Below are 23589 nucleotides of genomic sequence, written 5' to 3'. Positions count from 1 at the left end.
CAACACAACAAACAGGTTAATGAGAGGAACAGACTGTTCTCAAAGGATCAAAAGACTGCAAGGAAAAACCGGCATTGGGATTGAATCTCACCCAGTCAGAATGGCAGTCACCATGGAAACAAATAATACTCAAATGTTGCCCTAATAAGGAGATGTCTGAGGGAAACCCTTTTACATACTGTACTTCTGGGCAGGGTGTGTAAACTAGCTCAGCCACTATAAAAATCAACACGAGGGTTCCTCAAAACACTAAAATAAAACCTGCCATGTGACCCAGCTATCACACTCCTGTGCATATGCCTGAAGAACTTCAAGTCAACATATCACAGATACTTACACACAGTGTGCATTATTTCAAGATTCACATTAATTTATGGGGAATACGCAAAACAGATTCTTTACAATTATCTTGTCCAGACAAAGCAGACCAGTGTTAGCCTTTGATTGTCCCCACTGGCATTTCCTGGCTTCGTCAGGTTAGGGTTCAAAATATTAGAAAGAAAAAAATACAAAAAAATTCACGGGGCTGGAGAGATGGCTCAGAGGTTAAGAACACTGACTGCTCTTCCAGAGGTCCTGAGTTCAATTCCCAGCCTCTACATGGTGGGTCACTACCATCTGTAACAGGATCTGCTGCCCTCTTCTAGTGTGTTTGAAGATAGCTACAGTGTATTCATAATATATATCAAATAAATACAATCTTTTTTAAAAAATTCACAAACAAACATAGAAGAAACTGCTTCATATACTAACATCTGATTTTACTGCACCTTTAATGACTCATTAGAATGAAACTGTAAGTCCAGATAAGGGGCCATCAACAGAAGAATAGATGGAGAAAATACAATTTATTCTTATGGTATGGATTTTTATTCACCCATTAGAAGAACAAAATTATATTGTTTGTAAGAAAATGAATACAATTGGAGATAATAATAAGTGGATTAAAAGCCAGTCCTAGGGGAAAAATGTTGCAGGCTTTTCCTCAATTGTGAGTTCTGATCTCTATAGATATGTGAAGTCAAATATTGTATAAATACCAAAAAATAAGAATGATATTGTTTGAGAAGTGTCTAACATACAGCCCTCAGCACACATGTGGCCCAGGGTAGCTATGAATTCAGCCCAACACAAAATGATAAAGTTATTTAAAACACTACCAGATTTATTTACTTATTTATTTTTGGCAAACCAGTTGCATGTTCCTTGGACATGGACATTGCGGATGACAATGTACCAAAGAACTCAAAAGGTGGGAGAACCCTATGAAGGGAGCAGAGGGGAGTAGTGGGCGGGAGTGGGATGGTGGGGAAGGGAGTGAAGGACCTGGGGAATACACTCGAAGTACCTTATGCATTTGCATGAAGCAGCCTCATGTAACTCTAATAAAATTAAAATAAATACAAACAAAAAAATTCATGAAAGTAAACATTTTTAAACAAGGGTAATATTTAAACTCATCTTACTAAATGTCTAAAGAAAATAAAGGGTAAGAAAATTAAGGTTAAAGGAAGATGAACAAATGTCTATCCCCAATAAGATGTAATATATGTATATGTGTGTATATATATATATATATATATATATATATATATATATATATTCTTTTCATTTGTCGCACCTGAAAATTTCAGACCCTAACCATGAAGCAAAATGGGCAGGACTGATGGAAGAGAAGAATCGTGGCTCCAAGCCCGGGTCTGAAGCACTAAGGGGCTTTGTTTCTGCTTCCCAGACCAACCTGAACCCAGAGCCACACCTGGGTGCCCTGTAGGGGATCAGAGTTCTTACCCACTGAGCCACCAGTCTGGCCTCCTGTTTGTTTGTGGATTTTTTGGTATTATATTTTTTCCTTCTAATGTCTTTACATTTGAACTAAAGAAGCCAGCAGCTGGGAAATCCCAGTGGATACAAACAACCAAAGACCTAACACAGATCTGCTTTATCTAGACAAGAGACCTAGAAAGAATCCACCTATCCTGAAAGAAAAGTTTCAAATACTAACGGCTCTACTCCAGCCAAACACTACGGAAGAAATTGAGGTCTTGCCCCAGCAGGCCATCTAGATCCCTCCCACAGGGGAGTTCTGGAAACCCCTGGCCTAGCCATTCCTGCAGCATCAGAAGGGCGGATGTGGGATCTCTTTTCTCCTGCATGGCAATGAACCCTCCCCAGTCAGTAAAACCAACTCTGAGGACATTAATTACGGGACTATACTCCACTCCCAGCCCCTGCCCAAGAAAAGGAAGGTACAAACTCTCTAGGGCTGTGAGAGATGACTGCTGACCCTGTCATCAAATTATTTCATTAACATCAAGAAGGCCAATTTTTTATGGTATATCATCATGAAGAAAATAATCTTGACTTTCATTTGTATTCCTCCTTCCCATCGTTATAAAATAATGGTGTAAATACAACATTAAATATTGATTTAACTGTGTAAATGCTGCTAAACAAGCAGGCAGAAGAGAGGGTGCTTTGCTCGGATGGTAAGCAGGAAGATGTGCTAAACCAAAAAAAAAAAAAAAAAATTCACCCTGACTGATCTGACCACATGAGCTGAGCCTCTTTAAGGCACTTTGGAGTCCATTTTGCAATGTGTGCAGCAGGAGCACGGACTATTTAAAAGAGGGAAAGAAAACACAAGAACTGTTGGCAATTCAAAGGAACACATAATTTATAAAAATATGCAAAGCAAAATGGAAAGAAAGAGGGAAATGTTTGAGTGGATTACAATAAGCTGCCATGATAGCCCCGCCTCCCACAGCTTCAGTACTGATTCTCTCGCTCTTGCTTAAGTTTATAAAAATGTTCAATGAAAAAGAACATAAGAATAGCTACAACATAAGAATCTTACAAATACAAAATTCATTGATGTTTGTTCCTAGCCAAAGGCATCTGCCTCTTTTTAGTAAGAGTAAAGGAACAGCTTCTATCTTTTTAATTGCATGCAAGAAAATGCATTATTTTTCATCTGTGTTAGCCTTGATGTCAAATAAATTTCCACTCATCTTGAGGGCACTCACATCCCACAGAATAGGCTTAGACTCCTCAGATATAACTGTGTACGAAGTCGCAGACTTGATGAAGTTCTACAAAGGAGCTCACCTTTAGAAATGGAGAGATTTCTAACTGAGAATTTCCTACATGTCCCTGAAAAAAAAAATCAGCTGTTGGACCAGTCTTCTATCACACACTCCATGCTAACTTCTGCAAGATGTCAACCATCAAGACTGAGCAAGGGTGCCCTTTAGCCAGGTTAGGGTTGAGACGGTGCTGCAGATCATCTGCTCCCACTCCTTTGTCCTCTCTCCCATCCTGAAGAGAACAGAGAGAGACACCTAGGAGGCTCCCGCTGGTTGATTTGTGTCTAAACTGAAGTTTGAGAAAACCAAGCACCACAAACTCTGCTCTGACTGTGATCCGAGCTGATATTGGGCAAAGCCTTCCATTTTTCTCTCTGTTCTTTTGAGAATCCTAATCTTCATTTCAACAGGAGTGATGCTTAATCTCTGCTGTTCCATGACTTATCAGACAGACTTCCCTCTCAGCACCTTGGCCATGTGAGGGAAGGTCTGGCTGATCCTAGCCCTGGGTGTCTCTCTCAGGTCTGCATCTGTAACTGATTGCTCTCTATCAATGGATGAGGCCACTGCAGATCCAGGGCATGACACAGTTGTTGAAATTTACATCCGTGAGATTAGAGGACTTCTTCAGCGAACAGCCATCCTGGCACCCCCTCTCCATGTACAACAGCAGAAACCTGACTGGATCACAGAGTCAAGGCTGGAAACAGAGTTTGACTCATGCCCCTGTTTAATTATTGGCTACATTTAATCCCTTCTTCAATCTCAAACTATTATTTGCAGTCAAGGTAATTAGAAAAAATTAGATCAAATCTCAGAAGGATTTTCTTTTGTTTACAAAGAGCTTGGTCCAATGGATTAAGCATCTATAAAATGAGTCAAAAAAAATTTTCAGTAGATTTCCTCCAATATCTATAATTAGAAACTTTATACTTAGAATTTCAAAGATAAATTTGGTAATTCTCTTCAGAGAATCAAAATCTTTTGAATATGGAACATATAAAGACATATATATGCAGTTACGCACACATATGTGCACTTACACACACATACATACACACAGGGAAGCAGGGAAGTAGTTGGGGAGAGAAAGAAAAAATTATAAAGCCTTACACCTCTCTGGTTCATAAGCTTCATGCAATTCCCTGAATTCATAACTGATACTGAAAACATGCTCCATTTGCCCTCTAATAACAGGGAGCTCTCATTCACACACTGAGATCTTTTGAAATTTTGAGTTGTAACAGGAGAAGGGGGCTGGGTATAACACCTGATACTGAATACATCAGCTCATAGAGGACTTAAGCAGGACCCCCAGGGCCAGGGCATCTTCTGGCACCTACTGCTCAAGTCAATCTGGGTAAGAAGTTCCAGACGAAGCTCCCCTATGAACAAAGCCTGCTGAACCTACACAAAGCACACTGCAAAAGGAACAGTTCCTTTGCTGGAGTCCTTCTCTTGTAACATAATGCAAGGCGTCACACTAGTTCAAACCTAAATGTGTTTCAATGAAGTGACAACTACAGTTTCCAGGCAGCATCAGAGCTGATTTCTAGGCATGCTCCATAGCAGCCATGACAGTTAATCTTTATTATCAGGTTGCCTGGGTTTGAAATGACCTAGGAGATGAATTCTGGGGATGTCTGTGAGTACTTGAGAAGATTAACTCAGGAAGCAAACCTGATGGTTGCAGGCTGGGGTCCTAGAATACTAGAAAAAGAAAGAAAAGAGAAATCAAGTTCAGGACCATTCATCTCTTTCTGCTTCCTGTGGACATTATATGGGTAGCCATCTTGCTACCATGCCTTCTCTGTCTCTGTCAAGGCCCACAAACAATAACCCAAAAATAAAGCCCTTTGCCATTATATACTAGATGTTTTGCTTTGCTTTGTATTGTGGGGGCTTACAGTTAAGAGATTGTCTTGAGTTTCGGTGTCAGAATTTATTGACACAGGGATTTTGAAAAGAGCTGCTCACGATTATAGAAACTTTTAGAGATTTTTGAATTATAAGATAAATAGCCCATAGGGACTGAGTAGAGAGGGAGTGTTATGATTTGAAGTGATGTGCTTTTGTGTAAAGTTGAGAAAGGGTCGACTTCTAACATTTAATCTTCATTGCCAGATTGGCCAGATTTAGAATCACCTAGAAGACATGGCTCTGGGCATGTCTGTGAGGACATTTCCAGAGAGGTGTCACTCGAAGGGAAAAGCCCACCCTGGATGGGAATGACACAATATCATGGGCTGGGAACACAGTCTAAGTAAAAATGTGAAAGACAGAAGGAGGAAGCTAGCTGCATAGGAATGTCCACGTCCCAGCCTTCCTGGCAGTGGCCACAGCATGACCGGGCACCTCCACCCCACTGCATTGCTTCCCTACCAGCACAGACTATGCCCCCTGCTCCAAATGATGATCCCAAAAGCCCTTCCCTCATTAAGTTCTTCCTACCCCCTTAGGATAACATGTAAAGGAGCAGTTAATAAACATCTCTCCACAGGTACTGGTTTATTTTGTATCTCGATCTTGTACAAAGTAAACTGATTTCTTACCTTTCAAACTACGAAAACAAGCTGAGCTTCCCACTGAAGGAGAGAGGAGGTGGGAGACAGAAATGTATAAACAATGGAGCATTTGGCTTTTCTGTCAACCACATACTCATTTTTGATTTAAGGTAATTAATAGTTCTGAACTTTATATGAAATGCAAACCAATTAAGTACCTAGACAGGGTAGCCACTTCCTGCTGATGGGCATCATCTCAAATTAATCTACTTGTGAGTCAGGGGTGAGGAAGGCTGTAAAGGCCATCCTCTGCTTTGGAAGGCTGCCAGTGCTTTCCACTAGCATACTCAGACCTCAGCATTGAGCAGAAGAGCATCGATTCTCTTGCCATCCTGGGAACTATGCACAATCCTCTGGGAGCACAGCACAGGGAAAGCAAAATACAGAAGAGGTACCTTTAAGAAAGCCTGGTAATTAAAAACAGCTGAGTGCTGTCACACTCTAGTTCAGCTCCAGAAAATAACAGTAATGACCCTGGACAGTCTGCAAAGTTTTCTGTACATATCCTCTCTGGGTGTGAAATGTGCACCTCTTCAAGAGGAGAAAGGCAATCCACGGTGCCAGGGGAATTTCTCATATAGCCAGGTGGGAAATGAGATCCTGCTGTTAGAACGGAGAGTGCTGCCCTTGGGCATGCTAAGTGTTCTTACTTAGAAAAGTAGCGGGTCTCATGTTTCATGGGAGAAGTCCGAGAAGAGGTCACCGTGTGGGGAACCTGTTGAGGCATTTTTATATTATCAAAGTTTCTCCTCCTGTTCTCGGTCCCCCACGGTGTGTATTTTGCATCCCCACCCAACTCCACGAATTTTAGAAATACCATTTGATAAAGGAGCTTAAGAAAAGAGAGTTCAACCTGAAAAGATTCCTGCCAGGTGACCCTTGCCAGTGCAGAGGCATTTTTTGGATGGGATGATAGAGCTCTGATGTCCTTAAATTCCAGCTATTCTTTCTGAATCCTCCCTTTGCAGTTTATCCAAGGGAAGGAGCTCAACCGGTAGGAACAGGACCTAGGTATGCTTTGAGTTGAATTTAAAACCTTCCACAAAGGCTAACATTTCAAGGTCGCTCTTACTGTATTGCTCTGGGGCAGAGGTTAAACCTGGGACTTGCCTTTCTTTCAGACCACGTGTTACCAAATGATTGATGGGTTTCCTTGTTTGTATCCTGATGACCTTGTAGGTTATACAAGTTTTTCCAAGGAGGCCATCCCACCCCTGTAACCACCTTGGGTGGAAACTTTCTTTTATGGCTGAGTTTTATTCCTCCAGGAGGCTGGCTGCTAAGTAAAGTGACTAGTTACTTAAAATAAATAGGTGGAAGTCTAGGAAAGGAACCCACAATTGCCAGTAATTGCCGCCGAATCTCACTTCTCAATTAAGTGGTTGCAAGCCCTCAACAGCAGCCACTGCAGGGGCAGGGGAGATTTTTGTACTCTTGTGACTCTTTGGAGGCCAGGGAGTGGAAGGTGGTGGTTAGAGAATGGCCCCAGAGACCAATACATTTGAATTCTAGGTCTCCAGTTGGTGGAACTGTTTGAGGATGTAACCTTTTGGGAGTTAAACCACCCTTTTGCAGGGGTTGCATATCAGATATTTACATTATGATTTATAACAGTAGCAAAATAACAGCTATGATGTAGCAACGAAACAGTTTTATGATTGGGGTCACCACAACAGGCGGATCTCTATAAAAGGGTCATAGGGTTAGGAAGGTTAGAAACATTGCATTAGAGTGTCTGTACATGAATGAATATCAGCAGGAACACAAGACAAGAGAAAGTCTCTTCTATCCTGAGGAACAGAGATTGTAGCTGTGAAATAACTGAGCAGAAGAGGAAGTTCTCTTCTTAACTGTAACACTGTAGCCAGAAGAAAATAAGAGGCCTGTGTGCAGAGCCTCTGTGGAGGCAGCTGACTGTCGCTCACTCACACACTGGCCAACTATGGGCAGGCGTCTTAAGCTGAGAAGGTTGTCCTGGGCAGCAGAACACAGATGACAGGGGCCAGAGCTGTCTCCCACTGACAGGACGTTTTCTGATTTTCTTGGAAACTCTTGAGTCCCTTTAGCTGCAGTGAGCACCATCTTCCAGACTGGAAGTTGGTTGTCACTCTCCTAAGGGTTGACATTAGCAATGCATTCTTGCTGATCATGAAAACTAGGAGTGAAAGCCACATGGAAAAGATACAGCTGAGTTCATTAATGGACAGCAGCTATCCCACCTACTGGGAGTCGAAGGCAGAAAGATCATGAGTTCTAGGCTATCCTAGGATACAGAATCCTGTCTCAACAATCATAAAAACTAACACACACACACACACACACCCGCCCCAGAATTCCCTCATTTTCTCTTATGCAACCTTGGAACCTGACATATGTATGACTTGGATAGACTCCTATTCATAACACCAGCAGCAGGAGGCCAGAACATCTAAATAAGCGAACAACTTCCCGTGGTACGAGCAGACAGGATGGATTTCTGTGGTGTGCTGTTATGTTTTGGAAAGGGAGAAAAGCATCTGTTCTTCCGGAGGCTAGCCACGTGTCTGAGGTCTTTAAGACAGCAAGTTGGAAATGTCGTGACTCCGCTGTAACCACAGATGAGCGACGAAGCTGCCATCATCAGTATCCTGCTTCGCAGGAGAAATACCAGAGGCAAGTGAGGGCGATCCCGTGACATCAGATTCCTGGCTGAGTGGCAGGGCTAGGTCTCTGGGCACCAGAGTTTAGAGGACAGGTACATTCAAGAATAGAGTGGCCATCATATGCAAGGAGATAGGCTAAGATCTTGGAGAGTGAAATGACAAATGAATAATATATGTGCCAGGACAATAAATTCAAACCACAGGTGTCATACAGGGTGTGTTGTTACCTTAATTACTGTACAATGTGGTTGTGGAGAAACAAAAAGGTTTTCTCATTATTATTCACTTACTTAATAATTATTTGTTGGCGCTTTACTATGTAACATATGCAGTCCCAGACCGTGAGTTAAATTGACACTGTCCCTTCCTTCATAATGACCACACCGTTGAATGCATGCCACTTGTCTGTGCTTATGTGCCTGAATGTGCACGGGGGTCTGTCACATAGGATGCATGTATGCAATGGCAACAAAAAGCGTATTTAGAATTTTCCACATTAAATATTCATTAGAATTCATATAGTAGCTGTCCTGGCTGGTTTTGTGTGTCAACTTGATACAGGCTGGATTTATCACAGCGAAAGGAGCTTCAGGTGAGGAAATGCCTCCATGAGATCCAGCTGTGGGGCATTTTCTCAGTTAGTGATTGAGGCGGGGAGGGTCCATTGTGGGTGGTGCCATCTCTGGGCTGGTAGTCCTGGGTTCTATAAGAGAGCAGGCTGAGCAAGCCAGGGGAAGCAAGTCAGTGAGGAACATCCCTATATGGCCTCTGCATCAGCTCCTGCTTCCTGGCCTGCTTGAGTTCAAGTCCTGACTTCCTTTGATGATGAACAGCAATGTGGAAGTGTAAGCTGAATAAACCCTTTCATCGCCAGTTTGCTTCTTGGTCATGATGTTTGTGCAGGAATAGAAGCCCTGACGAAGACAGCAGCCCATATTCCTCTCACTGTGACTCCTTAATGTATTAACTTTGTTCAGCATCCCCCCTCTGATCCCCAGGGACATATTCCCAGGTCTGTCTGAAACCAAAAGTAGCAGGAAGCCCTACATGGCTATTATGTTTCACACGCACATTCTCGCCGGTTTTGAGCTTATAAATTAGACAAGGTACGAGTTCAGCAACAATTGCTACCAATAAACAGAATGCTACAGGAATTTGCTTGAGTCGTTAGGTTGATGCAATTATTCTCTCTTGAAAGAAATAAGACAGTGAAATTAATGATATGATTCACCCCTGACTATGTGTGACCACAGGTAAATGGAATTGTGGGATTTAAATCACAGAGCAGGGAGGATTGCTATATCTCAACGCATAAACATTCTATACCACACAAGAAAGAAAAGGCTGCATCATCAAGATTCTGAAATTCTACATGTGTGCTCCAGCTTTGGTGCTGATAATGCACTCTCCCTCTTTGCTCTTTCCATCCCACCCAACTTCGAGTGTTGCTAGGAAACCATATCACTCTTCACTTTAGTGCACCAGCTGTTTCTGTGTATTAATCCAGTTGGCTTCCACAATGGCCGTGTGAAGGAAGCAGATGGAATGACCACTGTGGTCTGGTTTTACACTGATTGTCTAACCTGGTCAAAAGAGATGAAAGGGTCAAGCATGAGTCTCAAGGACAGCTCTTTGTCTCCAAGGAAAGAATGGGTAGGTCACATCCACCAAGACGCTCTGGAGACCACAGGTCATCATATGACACTCTTGGTCTTCGAGGTTTCTGGACACTGGCTCCAGAATCCCTCTCCAGCAGCAAAGGCTGAGAGTGATCAAGTGCGTTCGTACAGCATTTACATACACTCATGTGTTCATACAGCATTTACATACACTCGTGCGTTCCTACAGCATTTACATACACTCGTGCGTTCGTATAGCATTTACATACACTCGGGCACCTCCTCCCTGCACACGCTAAGCCATCTCTAGATGGCTTATAACCCATGAGAAATGTAAATGTCATTTAAACTATACTATAGTGTAATGATAACAAGACATCAATTCATATCCAAGTGTTTGATATAGATGCAGTACTTCTGTGGTATTTCTGATCTATTGTTTCTGCACAGAAGCTGGCCCCGCAGACAGAGACCTACCAGGAATCCAATATGCTTTTTCTTCCAAGAAGTGGGCAGGTACCACCACACAGAGATGAATGATGAACTAATTGTAGCCCCAGGCCAACCACTCGGCAGCTGGGCTGTCTGGGGGAATGTAGATAAGCTCCCTGAACCTCGTGCTTTCTTCTGTGTTTTGAAACTTAGGATGACATTTCTGCATTACTTGAGAATTGAGTAACATAGGGACCATTTAACTAAGCATGTAGCCAGTAGCTGGCGGAACTAATGTTGTGTCTGCTCAGCTATTATTATCTTATGAAAGAAACTATGAGAGTCTCTTCCATTTCTTCCCTGCGATGGGGCAAGAAAAGACAAGGCTGGTCTCACTATAGTGCTCAGGTTCCCAGCCTTGGGATCCCAGGAAACCAGTTCAGGAATTGGGAGTAGCAGAATTATCAGTGACGGAAACACAGAAATATGGAAATGGAACTATTTCACACCCCGTGGTTGCCTAAGGTACTTTACATGGATAAGTAAATCTTGTCAGGGCGTGGTAGCACATGTCTGTAATCCCGGCTGGAGGCAGAGGCAGGAGAATAGAGAGTCCTTTGTGTCTATAGAAGAGTCAAGGACAGAAGGCCTGAATTACATGAGACTCAAACAATAAAAGCAACAAAAGAAAACCTGTACATATTTCTAAAGAGGTTTTCAAAAAAGATAAAACCCAGGTCCTTATTAATGACTAGACAAATAAATACATGAATGAATGAATGAATGAATGAATGAAGTATTTACCAGCAAGCCACATACCCTGAACCCTTCAGAATAAGTTTCCAAATCAATCATGCCTTCCTTTACCTACCTCTCTTTTCCATGTAAGCTTCTATATGCTGACACGAAGAAATACGAAGGCACTGGCCTGTCAAGTGTGAGTCAGGCACAGTTGTGATGAGAGCTTAGAGAATCACCATCTCTGCTTGTGAGATGAATGGAGAGGTCAAAGAAGATAAAGACATCTCCAAACAAGGAATGAACTTCATACATCAAGATGAGAAAGCCCATGACAGCGATGGAGAGAGGAAGGAATTATTTCAGGAAGCCCCTCAATTATGATTCATTACTTTAAGAAGACTTAATTGCCAGTGAGTAAGCTGCAATTGAGTAGGCACCATTCACAATGACAACCCACCCATGGCCACGCACTGCTTTCAGCAAATAAACACACATTTCTCTTGGCTTCAGTTCCTATTGCTTTGTTAAAACTCGAAAGCTTTGTGTTACCCACAATATCTTCACGTTATCCAAACAGACCTGGTAAGCATAAGAGACAGACATACGGCCCGACTTTGACCAATCAGATGGAAGACCCAGGAGGTGAAGACACAACAGAGATCTAAGACCAGAACAGGAACACAGAACTGGGTTGCCCTACTTCTAATGTCCTTCAGGGTATATTCTCCTCTGACACATCTTCCGCTCCTGAGCTAGCATAAGCAAGGAAAGATAGATACTAAAACAAAGGCAGCAAATCACATTTTGCAGGCCCAACTGTTTTAAGTGAGAAAAGAACAGGTATTTCTTCTTAAACGTGAGAAATCATCACAGCGTAGCCATTAACTCTAAACAATGTATGAAAATCTTTCTATAAAGGCAAAATGTCTCAGGGGGTGAAGGCGCTTGCTGCCTTAAGATGCAAATCGAACTAACCTGAGCCATTGGAACTCATTTAAACTTGGGTGGACAGAGGCACTCCATAAACTCGTCCTCTGAATTCCACACATGTACAATGAATCTTGTCACAACACATACAAATCAAACACACACACACATACATGCACACACGCGTGCACATGTGCACATACACATAAATTAGTGAATCAGTTAATTACAATTTTTAAAAAGCTATTTCTTTTTTAAAATCTCATACAAACAATCATCATAATATCAAACAATATAGATGTAAAGAAATCCTCCTCTTAATATAGATTATAATATCAATGCCCAGTTGCCTGGGTCAACATAGAAGATAATACCTAGGAGAACAGAAATAAGGACATAATCAAAGCAGGAGATGGCAGTGGGTGTTTAGGTCACCAGGGGAATCCCAGACAGAGCTACATCCAGGCCCCCTGTGCTGGCACCTGGTATTTTTAACACCTATTGAAAAGATGTAGCCGGGCGGTGGTGGCGCACACCTGTAATCCCAGCACTCTGGGAGGCAGAGGCAGGCAGATTTCTGAGTTCGAGGCCAGTCTGGTCTACCGAGTGAGTTCCAGGACAGCCAGGGCTACACAGAGAAACCCTGTCTCAAAAAAAAAAAAAAAAAAAAACCCAAAAAAAAGAAGAAAGAAAAGACGTAATAAGACTTAAACTAATAGTAGAAGGATTCTTGCCTAAATTCTTGACTCTCAAAGAACTACTTTTTCAAAAAAAAAAAAAAATGCCTGTAGCCAGGGAAAAAGGAAAGAGGACAATTCTCTGTGGCTCTAGGCCAGGGAGAACTGGGAAATACACACTGAAACAAAACACTGACAACCATTTTGTATGAAGAAGTTAGACTTGTTCATACAAATTGAGACTTTTGTAGAAGTCATCAGCATACCATTCCAATCAAAATGTAATTAATGCTGTATGAATTTAAAAATCAAAATAAAACACAGCTGTGGGGCTGGAGGGACGGGTCAGTGGTTAAGGGGGCTTGATTTTCTTGAAGAGGGCTGGGTTGGATTCCCAGCGTGCACATAGAGATTAGCAACTAGGAGACTGTTCAGAAGCTCCAGTGCCCTCCTCTGACCTCCACAGGCACCAAGACGCACATGGTACACATACATACGTGCAGACAAAACATTTACACATAAAATAAAGTGAATAAATGTAATAAAAAGTAAGTAAATCTTGGACAAAACAGTCTCGTTATGTTTATTGATATGACTTTTTTTACTGTGGGAAGATGACAGTGACCGTATGTATATCAAAGATGACGGTGAGCCTGAAGCAGGACAGAAAGGAGGGCGCCTCTCAGTGTGTGTACTGCCACCATGCCAGGAGATACCCTTTTGGATCATTATAGCTGGCAGGGAGACTGACATTTAATAATTTTACTTTAGAAGGTATTTCTTTGACTCTGGGGGATAAACATGCTGTGATATGGTCAATGATATGAATAAATTCTGAACTATGCTTTATTCATAATGAAGGTTAATACATATAAAGGTAAAGCACCGTGAATCCCTATGTCCTAGCTTTGATGAGCTCAAGAAAACGTTAATATTTTAGAGAGAATGAAGACAAAAGAACTATTTAGGAGTTCCAATAACTAAGGTAAGAAGCGTATTTTGCCCATTTTATTGGGTTGTTTCAGCACAAGTACACGTTAATTTTGGCGGTAGTGGCACACGCCTGTAATCCCAGCACTCTGGGAGGCAGAGGCAGGAGGATTTCTGAGTTGGAGGTCAGCCTGGTCTATGGAGTGAGTTCCAGGACAGCCAGGGCTATACAGAGAAACCCTGTTTGGAAAAAAACAAATCCAAAGAACAAAAAAAAAAAAAAAAAAAAAGAAAGAAAGAAAGAAAGAAAGAAAGAAAGAAAGAAAGAAAAGAAAAAAAAGAATAAAAGGGGCATATGAATACAGAAGGAGAACTTTAAGGTCTCTAAAAAAATATTTCTTTAAGCAATAGCAAAAGTTCAAATGATATAAACATATATGTGATTCAAAAATGCACAGATAAACCAAATAGTACTATGACTATAGATATTAAAATAACAGAATCATCAGCCAAAATCTAATGTATCCATATAGCAAAACTACCAAACTTCCAGGTAAGTTTTTATAGACCTACAAAGAAAATGTGTGTGTGTGTGGTATGTTTTGGAGGCTTCAAAGCACATGAGAATTCTACAAGAATGAAGCACCTCACTAATGGTAAATAAAGTTATCCTTGTTAAAGTTGATAAACAGTAAGATTTTCAATTGGCAAACATCATGGAAAACAAACCCCCTAAAATCTGTTGTTATTGTAAAGATGAGGATGCTGTGACTTTGATGTCCTGACACCATCTTTATGATGCCTGAAGTCATCTTTGGAAGGAAATGAAAAATCTCTCGTCTTCCTTTTTCAGACTGAAAATGTCTGGGTGACCCTGAACATGCTTTCAAGAGAAAAGAGCCCGGGCTATTCTGTTGTCTTTATTAGGTCAGAGCGCATGGTGGCAGGCACACGGTATGTACAGAACAAGGTGCAAAGACCGTGAACTTCATCCATGCCCCTCTCCAGATGGCACATAAGCTTGGGACAAACTAGATTCAGTAGGCAAGGTGTGCGGAGTTTTCTGTACAAATAAAAAGAATCAACGCATGCCCAGTGAGACTCTAGAGTGTATAGACATGAGGCCCTAAGGAAAAAGATCCTGAGGAACTGCTTTGCCCCAAGGTGGGCTGAAATCAATAAGCTCTCTTTTTCATTCAGTTAAATGGTGCTACACACACCCACCTCATCAGTTCTACGATCAGGCTTGCAGGACATTCTATAACCGCAGAACTACATCTCTAGCCAAATACTGAGGACGTTGACTTTCCCCGCTCCCAGTAGCCAGATAAAGCAAGGAGAAGATAAGCTGACTTAGGCCTTCTGTGGAACAAGACGAACAGGCGTGCTTTCTGATTTCTGAGAATATCTCCAAGACCTGAAGCACTGCAATCTAGATAGCTATTCTAAGTTCACCACTGGTATTTAAACCTCCTACAAATGTTCTTAGGTGCAACCTGTTCATCCTTGTTTAGATTAATCACTGGGAATGTTTCTCCCTGTTCTCTGAACAGGTAAGTCCTGGCACACCAGGTACTTCCATTAAAATGCCCCAAACAGAAGCCGTGATTTCTATATGAGCTGGCATCTGTGGAGCCCGGTAACTCCAAATCTTCATGTGTGTGGAAATCCACCACCTTTCCCAAATGTGAGCAACTTCAGCTACCTATGTAGTGGGCCACCCTCAAGCTAAAACAGAACCTGGCTAATCTTAAAATAAGCCTTGCTATTTAAAAATAAAATCCTGTAAATAAATAAAAGCATCATTCACTGACATTAACCAGACCAAAGACTATACAGCTTAATAAACTTATATACAGTTAGAATTGGCATTAGATGCGGAAGCTGAGCAGTTACTACAGGAATGGTTTTGGTTTTGTTGTTGTTGTCGTCATCGTTGTTGTTGTTGTTCTAATTCTGCATGGATACCTTGGTCTTGGAGATAGGTAAGATGTGGAAAGGAGACCTCAGTATATCTGGGTATTTGCACATCCCTTCAGAAGCAGTCAAGAAGGCAAGGGAAGTCTGGGTTGCAAAATAGAAAGAAAAATAGCAAAATACTCCAAACAACAGGTTTCCTTTTTAACTTGAAAACTCCACTTGCAGTTCTGATATCTGTCTCTTTCCCTTTACATCAGGGAGCCAGCACCTGACAACTTGAACTTCTCTCTGAGAAAGAGACAAGAATGGAGTGTTGTCATCTCTGCCCTGCTGCAGTGGCCAGAGAAGTACAGAATCCAAGGAAAGCGAAAGGACTGGGAGGGTGCTTGTCCTGTGACGATGGTCAGAGCTGGGCTGCGAGGTCATAGTGGCCTGTGAAACGGAAGGGAGCTAAGACCATGCTTAACAGAGCCGTGAAGGTGCCTGCCTGTGTGCGAACTTTGACTCACACAAGCGCGGACACTTTTGACCAAGTTCCACACAGTTAGGATGATGATGTCCATTAAGATGACTGGAATACCACCGCTGGGTTGAGAGACTCCCGAAGGCCACCCAAGAGAACAAGAGCTCAGAGACTAAGATGGAAGACAAGAAGCACAGAGGCAGCAGGAAAGTGCCAGCTGGCACGGTGGCTCTCTGGAGCAAGGTCGCCATTGTCACCAGCAGCATGCCTGCCTTGACGATCTGGATTCATGGACAAATCCACTCTCCTCTAATCCTTACTCCAGAACAGGCCTTCAGGGGAGCACCAAAGGCGGCACCAGGCCCTCTTCCTGCCTAGAGCCGGGTCTCCTCAGCCACCAGCAAAGCTTCCTCCTGTCTCAGCTTCCTCCCCAAAGCAGGGCCATCCTATCTACCCAGGATGAAGGCTGTGAAAATGAGGGATAATGAGTTTAAGTGCCCACTAGCGGCTGTTATTAGTGTAATTAATCTGATTAAAATAATCAGGGGTGAAGAACAGAAGAACGATGTCAGAGTGGCAAAGCAGTGATGGAGAAGGTCACAAATGCAGCCCTCCTGGGCTCTGACTCAGGCACAGGGAGGGACCAGAGCCAAACTACCTGTGTGCATTTAGTGAGTCTGACTTTGTCGGTCGTACTGTGAACTTTCCAAAGCTTTGGCTTCCACCTCTCTCAGGTGAGCGTATTCACACCTGCACATCCCTACAGGGCAGGGATGCTGTGAAGGATAATGTGAAGAGAGAGCATCTCAGGCTATTATTAGAGACCATGAGCTTACGTGGCCGTTTGCTTGATAGGGAAGTCCATGCCCACTGCTCAGATGGAATTAAAACACGCACAGCTAGTCAGTCATGCCAAAGCCAGCAATTCCAGACTGCAGAGTCATTATGTAGCATAGGACACCTTTGCTTACCACCATTACAGGCTAATAGATTTAATCTAACCTCGGAAGTCAATTCCAGGCTTAGCTTGCAAGTTCTACCCTCTCACAATCCATCCCTGCCACCTGCTAAGACCCACTCCTTCTCCAGTCAGGTTTTTCGTTTCTCTCTAGAATGTTGTTTCTGATGAGCAGCTTACACTAGCCATACTCCAGTCATCCTTGAAAACAGTCTGTATAAGTCCGGCCAGGATGGGACCCCTGCATCTCTCCACAACCAGATAGCATTCGCTCTACTCCTCTGTTCAAGGAGCATTTTCTGCGTTGTAACCATCCGTGCCTCTCCCTGCTCATCAGAAAGGTTCCCTACAAAAGCTGAGATGTATGGAAACGTTCATCCCACAAGGTAAATACAGAAATATAGAAAACACCATGTTCTTCTGACCTCATACATTTTGAACAGCACAGCGATAGTGAATGTACGTTAATACTACATACAGAGTAAAATTGTGAGCGTGCGTTATGATGGAGTGATCAGGCTAACATGAGAAAACAGGGACTGAGCTTGGGGACAGGTTAATTATTTGTGAATAGTTGGTTTCTCTGGCTCCAAGGAAAAGGCTTTCTAGAGAGCAACGAGCCCAGAGAGACCATAGAGAAGGAACAGGGCGCTGGTATTGTAGCGGCAAGCATTCAGGTGTCCACAGTCCCTGTTTAAGCACCTCATCAGTCAGGGCCGTGAGGAGGGTCTATGTCCCACCAATGCACCCTCTCCCTTCCGAGATCTTGCCCATTTCCGCTCTCCTCTCTACTTGTAAATGATATACAATCTAGCTGTGCACTGCGTCGTCATTCAGCAAGCAAGTCCCCCTCAACGTTGTTGGCACAGAGCTGTCAAACTTGACATTCAAAGCAGAAGTCCCCATTGGGTCTCTATGCTATGGGCCAGTCTTCCCCAGCTTTCCAAGGCCAGTGTAGGATTAAAAACAGGAGATCTTTCAACCACAGAAGCTAATCTGTCTGTCCAAGGCTGCCTTGGTGCAGGAGGAGCTGGCCACTATCTGAGACCAACTACTTGCCTACTTGGCAGGTCACCCACCAGGATCCCCAGTCCGATCGTCCCCGCCCCCACCCACGGGTACAGTTCCTTACCAATCTTGGCCAAGGAGGCCAGTAGGATCCACAAAGTGATCTCGAAAGGGATTTGCACGTGGGGATAATCCAGGGTGAACACGGGCAACCGACTTTCCTCGAACGGTGTCGTTCCCGGGGCCACCACACTGGCAGGGCTTGGCGGGTTGGAGCTGGCTCCCCTGTCCCTGGGCGCGTCCAGCAGGGTCTCGGCCAGCGCGCCCGCCGGCACTGCCACCTGCAGAGACAGCAGCAGCAGCAGCAGCCAAGACAGTGGCGCCCGCATGCTGTGCGCGGTGCCCGGGGGGCCCATGGGGTCGGCGGCTATGGGCGCAGCAGAGGACGCCGGTGTAGGGATCTGGATTCCCTCAGCGCATCGCGGGGGATGGGGGGGTGGACAGCACTACTAACTCAACGGGACGGCGAAAGTACCAGACCACCGCCTCCACTGGGTCGGGGCCCTGCCGCCAGCAAGCTCCGTGGTTGTGAACCTCGCAGGGCCCGGAGGGGAGCGCGCAGCGACGGGAGGCCACTGCGCGGTCCCTCCGCCGCCGGCCGCCCTCCCATGCCTGGCAGCTACAGGCCCTGCCCGGGGCGGCCCGAGGGCGGGCGGGGACGGGGACGGGGGCGGGGCGGGCGCGGCGCCCGGGTGGCGGGGCGGGAGGACGCGGGAACCGGGTGCGACGCGCACCTGCCGCAGCCCACGGTCAACGCGGGGGCGAAGGTCGCGCCGCTCTCCAGCCTGCACCGCGGACCAAGGGCCGCTGCCCCTGGGAGCCCGGGAGTTGTGGGTGCACTAGGTGCGCGGTGCGCACGGTGGCCTGAGCTGTCCCCGCCCCGGAGGCAGCGTCGGCTGTCCATCAGGGCCGGGACCGACGCGACCCACGCGTCGCGCCCTGCCCCCTCCCCCCGCAGGCTCCTGCAAGGAGACACCCCGGGGCGCTGGCACGCGAGGAGGCGCCGCGGGCTCAGGCAGGGAGGCGACGCCGGGCGCGGCGGAACTGGGGAGCCTTCGCCACTGCCGGGTCTGCAGAGCCCGACTCACCGAGCCAGCCGAGCCGCTCGCTCGGGTCCTCGGAAAGATGAGAAGAGCTGCGCTTCGCTCCTCTCGGGAGAAAAGCACATTGAACACAGCCTGTTCTCTGCACACCGAAACTCCCGGTTGAGATCTCAGCGCTCCCACGCTCTCCCGGAACCCTTTTCCACTCTTTGTATCAGTGTGGACTCCACGTTTCTTCCCTCCCCCAGCTTTGGGGAAGAAAAAGTCTCTGATTTTAGGCTTCGAGGTGAATCTGTCTGAGATCATAAGAAACATAACTATTTCGTGAAAAACCAGTGATTTGCCTAGCTTAGACGGACTTGTTCGGCTAATTACAGGACTGACTGCGGTTTGGAAAAGCGGGATTCTCCCAGAGCCAACTGGCCCTTCTCCGGAGCCCGACCTTCCGCAGGGGCCTTGCCAGGTGCCCTGCCAGTGATCCCACGGTCCCGGTGTCCTCACGGTGAGAAACTGAAAGGAACAGAAAACAAGCCATCTGCCTCCCAGTTAACCCACAAGGTTTCCCCTAAATTTATGAAATAAAATTCTTATCTTTTTCACATGGTTCCGGCGTTTGTTTACACCCCCTCAGTCCGACACAGAAAGTTCTAACAGAATCTGTGAGATGTCTGTCAGCAGACGCCACCTGAGGAGAGGCGAGCAAGGAACATTTGAGTCTTGGAAAGGCAGGGACCATTCTAGCCCGAAACGGAGTGAATCTCAGGGTTGATACGGAATCGAGACACAATGTCGCTGTTGATGTATCAGTTTTTCAGCTTTGAAGTGGAACTGGCTGTGAAGATATTTCTATTTTCTGGTAAAGATTCACCAAAACAGGCAGAGCTCAACCCTTTTCCTCCCTGCTGGGCATTTGCATATCAATGTTGATCTCTCACCCGTTCTAAGAAAGGACTTGTTAAGTAGGTGCTTTCTTTCCCCATTGTCTGTCTCTCCAGAAAAGGTGCCAGGAAAGCATTTTCACTTGAATTTTTGGTTATCACAAATACCGAAGTGGGGAAGTTGGGAGGGAGAAACTGTATCTGTTTTACAGGTGAAGCACTGCCTGAGCGCGAACACACACACACACACACACACACACACACACAGGAACACACAGAGGAACACCCTTCTAGATTAAATATCTAGAAGGTATCCACACCCAGGCCCGACCTTGCCAAAGCTGGTTCCACCCCACTCTACCAATTCTAGATTATTTATCAAATAGGACAATGTTTAACGGTTGTTTAAAAACATAACTCTTAATAGGATGAAGTTCTGCGGAGTAAGCAGCCAGTTTCTGCAGGATGGCGATGCCACAGGAGCCAAGCACACGGTCAAGCAGTTATTCCTAGGTGTTGTGACATCACCGGAGGGCAAGCACACACCCAGTTATTCCTTGGCCATGTGGCATCACAGGAAGGCAAGCCCACAGACATGAGCTGTTGAGAACGACTGTGCATCACAGGATAAATGGCATTGTACACCACTGTCTAGAGTGTCTACACAGGTCACAGATGCTGGACTCACTATTCTCTATAAACTCTGCTACTGCAAAGATTTTTGTAAAACTTGGGAAAATCATTTTATTCAGTTGTGTGGGTGAAAGAGGGGAGGTTTTTTTTTTTTTAACTAGATATATTCTTTATTTACATTTCAAATGTTGCCCCCTTTCCTGGTTCCCCCTCCCTCGAAAATCCCATAAGCGATCTCCCCTTCTCCAATCTACCCTCCCCTGCTTCCCTGTCCTAGTATTTCTCTACACTAGGGCATCAAGTCTTTCCAGGACCAAGGGCCTCTCCTCCCTTTGGTGTCTAACAAGATATAAGACTGGAGCCATGGGTAATTCCGTGTGTTCGTTGGTTGACGGGTTTTTGTCCCTGGGAGCTCTGGGAGTACTGGGTGACTCATATTGTTGTTCAAAACCCAGACACTATTGTGGATGCCCATTAAGTGCTGGCTGACTGGAGCTGGATTTAGCTACCACCTGGGAGGCTCTGCTAGTGCCTGACAAATGCTGAGGGAAAGAGGTGAGTTAAAGAGCAACCTTCTGGGGCTGGGGAAATGGCTCAGGCCATGTAGAGCCAGCATGTAGACCTGAGTTTCAATCTGAGAATCCATGTGGAGCCAGGTGCAATACCACACATTGTGAGCGCAGTGCTCCTCTGGAGAAAGAACATAGACAGGAGAATCCTCAGGTATCCCCAGGCCAGAGAGACTGTCATATACACCAGTGAACAGAATAGACCCCTGTCAAACAAGGGACAAGGTGAGGACCAGCAAACACTGGAGGCTGTCCTGTGAACTTCAACCTTGCACCAAGGGCACACACAGGCACACACACACACACTTCCATCTTTTCCCTAAAGCAATTACACATATCCTGTTATGCTTATATCTTAAATCAGTCTCCATAAACTGAAAGCTGGTCACTAAGCTGGTTATAAGGCTGCAGACCCTTAGTAGGTGAGCCCTAAGGGTAAGAAGTTAGGTCATTGATGGCAAAACCTTGAAGGGCATTTTGGGACCCTGGCACATCTCTCTGTCACTTCCTGGCCACTGTGAGATATATAGTTTTCTCTATCCTGCATCCTGCTGCTTTGGCACAGGCCACAAAGCAATGGCATCAACTAACCACAGACTCCACAGACTGAATGCTCTTCATCGAAGGCTAAAAAAAACTTTTATCCTTTATCCTTTTCCTTGCTATGATGTTTGCCTCAGTGAGGAAAGTTAACATGGCACCTATGTTACCATTGGCTTGGCCATTTCTTCAAAGGGTCCTATGGAGGAGCTCAGCCCCTGAGACCTCTGCTTTCAGTTGTTTCCACAGAATGACTGAAAGCAACAGTCAGATATTGTCTGAACTAACTTAAAACCTGTTAGCGGCTTTTTCAGTACCATTTAAAAAGACCACAATCTTACAATGGTTTTCCCAGTGTGGCCTGTGTTTTTTCCTCCCAGTCTCCTTCTATCACCCCCATGCTTTATGAACAGTCTCATTTGCTCCTACCACAGGGCCTTTGCTCATTCTGTTACTGGTACAAAGCAGCTTTTGCTCACCATCGCCTCACACTTTGCTGAGTCTTTTTGGAGGACTCAACTCAAAGGTAACTAACTCCAGGAAATCTTACCTCACACCTGCTTTAACACACTTAGATATATCTCTTGTAACTTCTCAGTGATTGATCACTGTATTTTCCCACACTACATGGCTCGTGTAAAAGTGTTGACAGGTGGTTGATCTGTTTGATGTAATTTACTCTTGGCTCCAAGCACAGTGTGAAGAACAGTAGATTATCATGCACGTCTGGATCAATACAAGTATAGTTTGACAAGAAGCCATGAGGATTCAGTTCTTCCTCATGGTGGGCACCCTCACACATGAGATAGACACAAGGTCTCTCCGGCTCCCCATGACACATTTCTGTCTAGTGCTTTCTGACTCATACTGAGGGCTTCATGTCTCTATCCTTCCCTTCCAAGATGTTGTGAGGATCTGACAACACTAGAAGAACTCTAGATATTTCCAGGAATTATAATCACAGGTTTGAGACTCTTTCCCTCGAGTAACACCAAAGTGCTTACAATTCTTCTCAGTGATGCACGACTCCATCACCTCTTCACCCCTACTGGTCTGTTGCAACGTCAGTGCAGTTAGTAGAGGTCATTGACAAGAATCACTTCTACAGCCTTCAAGCAGGCCAGAGTCCTGGGACTATTGAAAGATGGAAATGGCAAGGCATTTAGTACAGTTTCTAGATACAAGAGAAAGCAGCTAGGAAAATAATCCTAAATTATCCAGAGAAAAGGTGCCCACAAAAATAATAGTGTTGAGATTAGAGCCATTATCAAACATTAAAAGACAAACAAACCAACAAAACAAGAACAACAAAAAATTAGTCTTATACCCCAGCCTCTGTTTCAGCGACCTCTGGAGGATGCCTAGGTTAACAGCCATGCAGAGTTTGGGTGGGGGAAGAGTTGGGTACCTAGATCTTTCATGTGAAGAAACAGCCTGGGGCTCCATACCCTACCAATTGTGCAAATCACTCTGCAAGAATTCTAGAGGGCTGAGTGTGTCATCACTCTCCCTGAGATGAATGGGATACGGAGTGCTTGTGAGTGGTAGTGGTCCCCTGGTACCACAGCAGGGCGCCAGTGCTCTCCTTACAGGACAGTCCTAGTGTAGGTATACGAAATCAGCATAGCCTGTGCTGATTGCTGGACAGGAACCCGAGAATGACTCTACACTAGATGGTGCTGGCTTCGCGTTTGCATTCCACAATACCTAGGACCTAAAGCATTGGAGTTTGGGATTCTTCCACCCATACTTGGGGATACTTGCATGAATGTAATATGTTGTTTGGTATGTTTGTGCTGTCACTGCAATCCTTTATATTGGGTCAGTTTTCCACTCGTACAATCTTGTCAGCATTCAAAAAGCTACAGATTTTGTAGGGTTTCATGTTATAGATTTTTA

The 23589-nt window shown here is 44.7% G+C and overlaps 2 protein-coding genes across 2 annotated transcripts in view; one reads left to right on the top strand and one right to left on the bottom strand.

The window, feature by feature from the left end:
* Slc9a2 (solute carrier family 9 member A2) overlaps positions 1–18730 on the bottom strand; it is an 82467-nt gene extending 63737 nt beyond the window's left edge. The window contains exon 1 of the mRNA XM_052193547.1: positions 18092–18730. Within this exon, the coding sequence (XP_052049507.1) occupies positions 18092–18383 (292 nt within the window). The 5' untranslated portion in view covers positions 18384–18730. The remainder of the gene's footprint in view (positions 1–18091) is intronic.
* LOC127692019 (translation initiation factor IF-2-like) lies at positions 18456–19629 on the top strand. Its single transcript, XM_052191897.1, has 2 exons — positions 18456–19356; positions 19448–19629. Exons 1-2 carry the CDS (start codon positions 18456–18458, stop codon positions 19546–19548), a joined length of 1002 nt encoding a protein of 333 aa, XP_052047857.1. The 3' UTR covers positions 19549–19629.
* The last annotated feature ends 3960 nt before the right edge of the window (positions 19630–23589 follow it).

This window comes from Apodemus sylvaticus, chromosome 9 (genome assembly GCF_947179515.1).
Source record: "Apodemus sylvaticus chromosome 9, mApoSyl1.1, whole genome shotgun sequence".
Classification (NCBI taxonomy): domain Eukaryota; kingdom Metazoa; phylum Chordata; class Mammalia; order Rodentia; family Muridae; genus Apodemus; species Apodemus sylvaticus.
This window is presented reverse-complemented; position numbering and strand designations above follow the sequence as displayed.

Bases quoted from the DNA above. Each gene is read 5' to 3' on its own strand.
- LOC127692019 (XM_052191897.1), top strand. From the start codon at position 18,456: ATGGGGGGGTGGACAGCACTACTAACTCAACGGGACGGCGAAAGTACC. The intron at 19,357-19,447 runs GTGAATCTGTCT...GGCTAATTACAG, and splicing joins CTCTGATTTTAGGCTTCGAG to GACTGACTGCGGTTTGGAAA.